Source organism: Limulus polyphemus, unplaced genomic scaffold (genome assembly GCF_000517525.1).
Source record: "Limulus polyphemus unplaced genomic scaffold, Limulus_polyphemus-2.1.2 Scaffold1128, whole genome shotgun sequence".
Lineage (NCBI taxonomy): Eukaryota > Metazoa > Arthropoda > Merostomata > Xiphosura > Limulidae > Limulus > Limulus polyphemus.
Window position 1 is genome coordinate 62,870 of NW_013666738.1, and position 9,914 is coordinate 72,783.

At 32.2% G+C, this 9,914-nt stretch overlaps 1 protein-coding gene across 1 annotated transcript in view; it reads left to right on the plus strand.

Annotated features, from left to right (window-relative positions):
- LOC106462260 (GTP-binding protein GEM-like) overlaps positions 1 to 7,779 on the plus strand; it is a 41,389-nt gene extending 33,610 nt beyond the window's left edge. Inside the window, exons 2-4 of the mRNA XM_013922160.2 lie at positions 1,086 to 1,177; positions 5,426 to 5,618; positions 7,165 to 7,779. Coding sequence (XP_013777614.1) covers positions 1,086 to 1,177; positions 5,426 to 5,618; positions 7,165 to 7,451 — 572 coding nt within the window. The 3' untranslated portion in view covers positions 7,452 to 7,779. The remainder of the gene's footprint in view (positions 1 to 1,085; positions 1,178 to 5,425; positions 5,619 to 7,164) is intronic.
- Positions 7,780 to 9,914: the final 2,135 nt, after the last annotated feature.

The following is a 9,914-nucleotide window of genomic DNA, read 5'->3' on the forward strand; positions in this document are numbered from 1 at the left end:
CCTCCCACGACTCGAATATTTCACTATTCTTCTTCAGGAGAATAAAGGGTGCTTTGTGTATATTCATTTATTCTCCTGAAGAAGAATAGTGAACTATTCGAAAGCGCTCGAGTTTTGGGTCTCGTTTGAAAACCATTACAACTTTTGTATGTGATTCTGTGTGCTAACTTCTTAATCGGAATCACATATCAAATATCCACCTTTTGTTGTATAAACTCTGTTGACTAGATTATTCGACCCAAACCACTGAAAAGAGGGTATAATAATTTATAAATAGTTCTTCGGATCAGATATGAGCTGATGGGGAGTTTGCGTGCAAAGGAGATCCTGGTGTGTACTGCACTATGTAATAATAATCTAGCCTTAAAATGTTTTATTACAGCCATATATCTATCTATCTATCTATTCATATAATATGTTTGTGCTTTATAAACTACACAATATTAATAAATCGTTACGGCAAAACTTCTGTGTAATGTTAGGTGAGATAACAAAACGTTAGGTTAAGAGCATTATATGTACTATACACCGACTTTAATAGATTTTTACTCAAATCGATTTAGTTGTATATTACACACATATAACTGAATTGATAAATAGTAACCGCACATCTAGGAACGTTCCTGAATATAATCTGATATTCGTTATGATTAATAACAAGGCATTAGAAACGCACTTCGCTTTGTCTTTATTTTTTGTATGTTTAATTATGCAGTACCAAACTGGGCAACACGTGCAGCTGATGTGAAACTGCCTTCAGTTGTTTAAACGCATTAAAAACTAAAATGTTTGCACTCTGATTATCAGCCAAAAACAGCAAGACTATTTTAGAATGTTTTCTTTAAACTAAAGATAACAAACTAAAAAACACTGATGTAGATGTGACGAAAAAAACTATTTTGAACAATGTGTTTGACACTGTGTAAAGTTTTAAGTACAAATTATTTTTGAATTTGAATAATTTCTAACGAGCACAAAAAAAAAGAATAGTACGTCCCCTGATGACTACCGTCCATACAGGAACTTGAAGTATTTTCTAGCTATTGTATTTAAACTTCCATATTTATATCGTTTTTCCCCAACAGATGAAGTCTTGGAGAAACCTGTCTCAGTACTACTAGACGGTGAGGAGTATGAGTTGATATTTATTGACCATCCCATTAGGGCTGACATAATGGTAACCTTTTTATGTTATATACATATTGTCACTTTTAATTATTTCATATTCTGAAGTTGTTTTAATAATCTCGATGTCAGAATCAGAACCGTTAATTTTATAGAAACAATGCTAAATCAGGTAAGCGTGTGATAGAGTCTTACTTAGTTGATATAACTGTTTGACGTAACATGTAATCTAACTTGAGAATACGAATTTGTTGCTATTAACAAGACAATAGGTGCATCAATTGAAACTGAATTTATTATCGTTGCTTACATGACATTCTGATTTGGCATAACATATAGTATAACAAGACAGTGTAAATGTATTGTTGTTCACGTAATACTGATAATATGTTATATATTCACATTATATATAAGTCTGGTCATATACTGAAGTATCTTTGAATTCAGGTTTGAGTTTTAGAAACATAGCCTATTCTCTGATGTTAGTTACTTTCACTACTGGTTTGACACTATTATCGACAAACACACATTTAGCAAGCCAAATGGGGCCGTAATGTATTCGTTCAATGCGATGCCTAACAAGCCAGTGATAACATAGTTTTAAATCACATTATGTCTGTACAACACATTAGATCAACGTGTTATAGCACTGTAGATCTGTATCCAACCGTTTCGATTCCGCGTTGGATCAACAAATTACGTACCGTATATAGTTAGCCAAGTAGGTCACAACGTATTGATTCAATACGTTGTCGAAATAGCCAATAAGGTTGTCGTAATTCTTGCCAGTCCTCATATCTTAAGCATATTCTTTATTATATAGATGTGAATGAGAGCAGGCTGGTATTCTGCTACCTAGATATATCATGGGAATACTGCTGAGATGCGTCAGGAGTAGGGATTGCAAACGATATCCTGACTGTATCGTGTAGTCTTTGTTGTAAATAATTTACTTTCCTGACATTCATAGTTGTTTAATTGAGACAAAAGATGGTGGATGCGACACTTCTCTTAAATCAACAAATGCAACGTGTAACGTGAAGTGTGATTGGCTCCTTCGACAATGCGTTGAGTTAATACTCTAACCCTGTTGGGTACTGATCTACAGGGTCATAACGCATTGTTCCAACACGTTGCAGAATATCGACAACGCGTTGAGTCTATACGTTATGACTCCATTGGCTACCATCTACAAGGCCAAAACCCATTGTACCAACGCGTAGTTGAAAGTATGGCTACTCGTTGAATTAATACGTTATGGCCCTGATAACTGGTCATACTCGTTGGAGTGCACTGATATTATATTATCCAAACAATAGTTCAAAATTATATATATATAACACACCAAAAGAGTGTGAATCCATTGTTCTTCTTCAGATGACATTGTTGACGTAATGTATATGATACACCTGGTTAATGTGAACTATATATTGTTACATATTATTGTTGGACGTAACATATAGCGCACCTAGAGAGTGTGAATGAGTTCTTATATATTCATGAGAAATTAATGTTCGACATGAAGCATAGCGCTAGCTCGAACCGTCATCCTTCTTTAAATAAAAATATTAAAAAAAAAACTTGGCGATTGTTCAACCTATTATTTAACTTTAAAAATACAATAAGCCAAATACTATTGTAATATGACACATAACTGATTATAATCACGCTTCCTCGACAAAGGTGTTACAACAATAATTGATATTATTGTTTACTAGGTCGGTTAACACAATGTATAATGTGTGAATATATTGATTTAGTTTTCATATGATATTATTGTTCGGCGTATCCATGACTACCGCTATATAACATGAATGTATGATTGTTGTTTTTGTGTTGGTTTATGTTCGACTGTAACGTGTGAATGTATTGTTATTAATTTGTTTGACGTTTTTGTTTGACATGAGAATGTAAATGCTTCATTGTTGTTTTTGAATGCTATATATTTACACGATGACGAAAATCAATACAAGTATATGCATTTATATTTTTAAAGATATCTTATGTGGAACAATGCTAAGTCTATCACGTACGCGCATGTATAGCAGACATACAAAGTTTTTTAGTACTTAAATTGTGTAATGAATAAGTTAGTCGACACTTATGAGGGTACGTGTACAAGGACGACGGATTGAAATGGAAATATTAAATCATACTGTGGTAACTATTGTATCAGTTGAAAGTTCAGTGATCGAACTTTTCAGTTTTAGGTGTGTAACAATTATTTCATGAACAATAATGACAGAAATAAATCAAATACTAGAAATATCACACGTAGTATCCAAACTAACTTATCATTCCGTTATTTATAGATAGATGGGTATAGTGTCACACAGGCTAATAATTCTCTCCAAAATGTTAAGTTTATGCAAGTATATGCTTGTAATCTGAGAATTTAGCAAATGACACAACTTCCTGTACGATCTATGTGATCTGTAGAGTTATTCTTCAACATGTCGATAGGAAACCTTTCAGCAACCAAGAATATAAATAAAATAAAATACATGACCACTTTATGACTTATAAGTGACCACTGACTCTTATGGGTTATGTACGAAACTTCCTTCAACAATCAATGCTCCGTGTTTGAAGTGGAACCGCTGATCATTAAATCGTTTTTTCAGACTGTAACTGATTACAAGATTACGCCAGACTGTAACTGATTACAAGATTACGTCAGAACGAACGTTGTTGAGGATTATAACGGTTTCTTACAAAACTCAAGTCACGTAATATTTTAACCAACACATAATAACCCACCAAATGATTGAAAACGTGCATCTGGAGAAAAGTACGCGCATTTACTTACTTTGTTTTTTTCTTTACATCTGGAGAAAAGCACGCGAATTTACTTAGTTTGTTTTTTCTTTAGTCTGTTTTTCATCTCTCTATTCCGCTAATGTTACAACCTACTTCTTTTAGTTAATTGGATATTTTTTCTATGTTAATATTATCAAATGAAATAAACAACATCAGAATTAAAGCAGATCATGAGAGTAACTTCTAATAATCTACGTTTATTACTTTAATTTTCTTTCCGTCTTTCTTTCGATCGTTATTTACTTCCTTATTCTTCATTAACGTGCAAGACACCCTATGCAACGGTAGGTACGTGTTTAATTACTCGGTTTTCTCGCGAGAACTTTATCAATTCTGTGAGCACTCTGATAACCGAAAGCTTTCGTGGGTAATTTCGCGGTTGTTAATATTAATTTCTAGGAACTAGCTGACTCCCTGCTGTTAAAATGGACAGTAATATCTAAGACTAGTTATTAAATTATCCGCTTGGAGTTCGGGAAAAAGGATTTTGTGCTGCACTCTAAATTGTTGGACTTCATTCCATGGAGTTGGTGATTGAATGTATATCACCCTACAAACCAGTAATTCATGGTGCTACGTAATATTCTATGTAATTATTTCTGTTTTTCCCAGTTCAATTGGGAAACTAATTAAAATACGGAAGTATTTTCTTAAATCCCAAGTAAAGGAGAGTCGATAAATTCTGGGTTACTGTTTCTTGGGTAAAAAGGTTTAGTAGAGACAAATTTCACAACATATACTGACACTGCGAAAGCAGATGTTTCTTTTATTGCAAAATATTTTTATAACAAAGTGACAACAAACCTTACAACCGTGTAGCGAATTTCTGAACTTCAAGTTGTATTAATCATGGTATTTTTGTAGCATAACGAACTAAGTTTAAAATATGTCTGCATAAAATTAATTTTATTTATTTTAATCTATAAATAACTTTTTTAATTATTAACAACTATAAAATTTAAAACTATGGTTGACAGAAAATAACACCAGTTTTATATTAAAGAAATAGATGGCGTTAGTGAGTCAGTCGGTCAGTTTCTAGGTAGGTAATCAGGTTTTGAGACTTGATAGAATACATATTCTTGGTGCTCGAGTTAAGAGCTTGTGTTATTAGATGCACATGTATTATAAACTACTTTATAATTGCTTACTAGCAAGTTCGTCCAAACTGGTGGCAAGGGGACTGTGTTTGATTTGACTATCACCATGCCGAAACTGATGCCAATGATAACGCAAACAGTAACTTTAAACACATTTTTTTTTAATCATGTTTGTTTTACATTATCTTTCTTCCTTGTATTACTCAGGTTATATAAGCATCTTCTGTTTGTTTTTTCGGTCGTAAAGTATTTTTTCTAACATTTGTTTTTGTTCTGATACTTAAATAAGTATATCGAAAGTTTTTTATTGTACAGTAAATTTATGTCAATATTCGCTTTTGCTGATGTTGAATCAAAGTTTTCTCCGTTTTGACAAACAGGATCCCGACGATGAAGTTGCCTCGTCTGCTGATGCTTACGTAGTAGTGTACTCTGTGGCCGACAGGGATACTTTTGAAAAGGCCATTGACATCCTTTTCTGCCTCCGAGAACGAGGCTATACAGCAACACAAGCTGTAATTCTGGTAGCCAACAAAACAGACATGGTTAGGTCGAGAGATGTCACTAGAGAAGGCAAGATATAAATTATATCATTATTAAACACTTTGTACTCCAGTTCTTCAGTAACACATATATCACATTTTATAAATAGATAAAAAATAAAGAAAGGATTGTCTTAATTTTTAAAAAATGCTAGAATGTAAATGTTAAATATCGCCCCGTGCTTTTAAACCTTTCCCCATCTTGAAATTTTAAAAACAAATCATTTAACTATTAAAACCCTAAAGAATAAACCAGTAAATAATGGACTTGTTTAATGCTTTATTTGAATTCATTATAATATTTATGATAAATTAATTTTTGTTTATTACTGTTTTTAGATCATTGTTTGTTTGTAATTAAGTATAAAGCTACACAATGGGCTATCTATGCTCTTTCACCACGAGTACCGAAACCCATTTTCTAGCGTTGTAAGTCCGCAGACATACCGCTGTGCCACTTGGGGACATTGTTAGAGTTGTTTGTTTTTTGAATTTCGCGCAAAGCTACACGAGAGCTATTTGCGCTAGCCGTCCCTAATTTAGCAGTGTAAGACTAGAGAGAAGACATCTAGTGATCACCACCTACCTTGGGCTACTCTTTTACCAACGAATAGTGGAATTGACGGTCACATTATAACGCCCCTACGGCTGAAAGGGCGAGCATGTTTGGTGTGATGGGGATTCAAACCCGTGACCCTCAGATTGCGAGTCGAGCGCCCTAACTACCTGGCCATGCCGGGCCACATTGTTAGAGAATTGATTATTTGACGGTTATATGCACATGCGCAAAACAGTTGTTTACTTTTAAATCTTTCCAGTAAAACTGTAGATTATTACTTAATTTTTAAAAAACCTGCCTGACGTTACATGAAATAAATGAAGCCAACCTGATTCAGATATCTTGAATAATTAAAATTTCTTGCACAGGATTACTAAAAAGTTTCTTTGTTGCTTGTTATCTTTTCCTTGTTTTTTTTTTTTTTTTACATGTTCATGTTTGAAATTCAACAACCATTTTTTTAGTTTAAGCTCAAACTACCTGTAAAATTTTGCGGACCCTTTTCAGACTGTTTTAATTTATTTTTACACATTTATAAGAATTATTCTGAAAATAGCGCATTGAGGTGAAGTAGGAGGTGAAAGTAATTTTCTGTCATGAAGATGATGAGTGGATGAAACGTTTAGATCTGCTCTCTGTAAATGAAATGAGAAACGTGTTCATCTGGAACTCAATAAAACATGCCTTTCTCTCTATCCTTTGAGCAGGAATACACAAACGTATATTTTAGTAACAGAGATATAAAAGACTCCACGATAACAAAAACACTGCTTTTCGTTTTATTTTGGATTCTGACCTTCATATTTCTCTTTGTATTAATTCAAGGTCACACATAGTTATTCATATTGTTCAACAGAAAAGAAAACTGACTGGGTTGAAAGAATAGTTGGACTTTCGGAATAAAAGTTAAAATATATGATAATCTATTCAGATCATAAAAAAAGAGTTAATCATCCATTTTCTAAACTGCATATGAAACGCTTACAGTTGCTTACACAGATTTCGTTTGATCTTTCAGAAGGTAGAACAGTGGCCATATCGTATGAATGTAAATACAGTGAAACATCAGCTCTCATAAACCACAAGGTTGACGACCTGCTCGTGGGAATTGTAAGCCAGATTCGACTGAAAACTCAGCAATTATCGGACATGGGTCACATGTCACCCACCACAAGAGTGAAAAAACATAAAAGTAAAGGTTATTTACATTGTCCGAGTGGACATCGAGCTAGAGGCTTGTTTAATAAACTTTTCGGAAAAGGAAATTACAAATCAAAATCTTGTGATAATTTGCAGGTATTATAAAATAATTTCCACTTACATTTGGATTTGATCGCAAGAATTTGAAAAATAAACTAAAGTTTCGAGATTCACATTTAGACCATAACATACCTAAACGTTATTAGATGTTTTAATAAGTATCTTGAAAATATCTTAATATATCTTTTATTAGAGTTCCTATTTTCTGAACACTCACATATCATTAAGTTATACATGTACGTATTTAAAAAAAATTACTCAGTTCATCAAGAGTGATCCAGAAATTTCTTATGTTTACTCCTGTAAGGATTTATATAGATATAATCTGTTTACTTATATATACGATTACTTACGCTATATAATAATAAAAAAAGAAAACGTTTTTAATATTTTATTTAATAATACTGAGTTAAATTACAGTTTCAGAAATAAAGGTACGATATTTACACCCGATAACAACAGCTTTCCCGCCATAACTTTTCTGTCCTATAGAATTTGTCTATATAAGTAAAATATATGTTAGAAACAAGAAGAACAAATCGTTTATAGAATTTTCGATTTCTTATGGTCACACCTATTATTGCTTGACACGAGATGTATCACATTATCTACTACTATTCATATATCACAAGATAAAGTAAGGCAAATGAAGAGTTTATATATAAGTTTTTTTTATACAGCTAATTCTCTTCGTATTTCGGGACCTTATGTAAGGAAGTTAGTTTATACGAGAATGGCACCCTTAAAGCTGTTTATACTGTGAAATCTAGAATAACGAACTTAGTTTTTGTATACAAAACTAAAAAAGCAAGAGTTTGATTTAGACACGAACTATCGAATAGCGAATATTACGGATCACAAGGGTTCTTGTGGCGTATGTAGATTTAGTATATAAAACATTGATTAATACACAGCGAACTGTTTCAAATCGAATTACAGAGCGGTGAGTTTGATTAAGATATATCTTACAGTGAGAATACGGAATGGTTGATTTATGTGGAGCAAAGAACGAAACTTCAATTATCATAATAATGTTTTGTGATTGAGAAAATACCTAATTAATATCGATAGAAATACCTGGTAAAATTTGATGAAAATACCTCGTAAACATTAATAAAAATACCTGGTAAACACTGATAAAAGTACCTGGTTATCATTGATAAAATACCTGGTAAAAATTGATATAATTACCTGATAAAAGTTGATAAAAATACATGGTAAAAATTGATGAAAACACCTGGTAAACATCGATAAAAATACCCGGTAAACATTGGTAAAATATACTTGGTTAAATTGATAAAAATACTTGGTAAACATTGTTAATAATTAAATTTTCTTTGTTAACTTTTTTGATGATATAAACAAGCTGGTGATAAGGGATCAAAGTAGTTATCAGAATACAGTATGTTAACTGTCAAGATGAAACTATGTAATGAGATTTACTGAAAAATGTTGACTGAAAGGACAATTGTTATATACTTGCAAGCTTCTATGATCGAGATTATTTACAAACTTATTATTAATAATTATTATATGTGCCTGGTAAAAACATTATTGTTCTTATTAAAATATCTGTTGTTTATGGAAGGCTTGCACTACTCGCGTATTAAATTGTTTATGTAATAAAATCCAAAAATTCAAGACAATAAAAAACATCTCAGCCTGGAAAACATTAAGACAAAACCTAAAAAGAAGTATTCTTAAAATCCCATAAGTTGTCAAGGGTATATGAAGGGGATTATTTATTCAGAAATGTATTTTACATAGGTTTATGTGCTACTCCCCTACATAATGTATTTTACATAGGTTTATGTGCTACTCCCTACATAAATATACTAGCAACAGAGAAATAAATAACAATTCCAAAATGTCCTCAATTTTAGATAATTATTAAAGGTAGCACATTTGAATAGCTACACTAATATATTTAGAGCCATTGAACTATCGATAATAGTCCATATACAAATTAATTAATGAAATATTATCAAGAAAACATAAAACCAATTGTGCTTCATTAGACTTGTAATGCTTTAGCTTTTGCTTCTGTAACACGTACATCTTTGCCTGTTGTGAATTTAAACTCTATATTCCGTATTTATCGGACACTGACTTGCTGAAATTGTAAACTGATTTTGCCACCAAATGTGTATTTTTACTTGAATACCAACAACGTGCTAGAAACTACAACTTGTTTTAGGTAAATTCCCCTGGTAAACGAACGTTGGCCGGATATCGTGTAGCTTTTAATGTTATTTCATTTCCAACCTAGTTATAGTAGCAACATTTTTTATTTCACCTTGAAACATGTCTTATTGTGGATAAAAATTTGAAAAAATATGTATGTGACTTGCACATAATATGAAATACTTATTTCATCAGCATGACTACATACACGTGTACATTATATTGTACTTACACGTGTACATTATATTCTAACGACATACAAGTGTAGATTATATTGTAAAACGACTACATACACGTGTACATTATATTGTAGAACACGTGTAG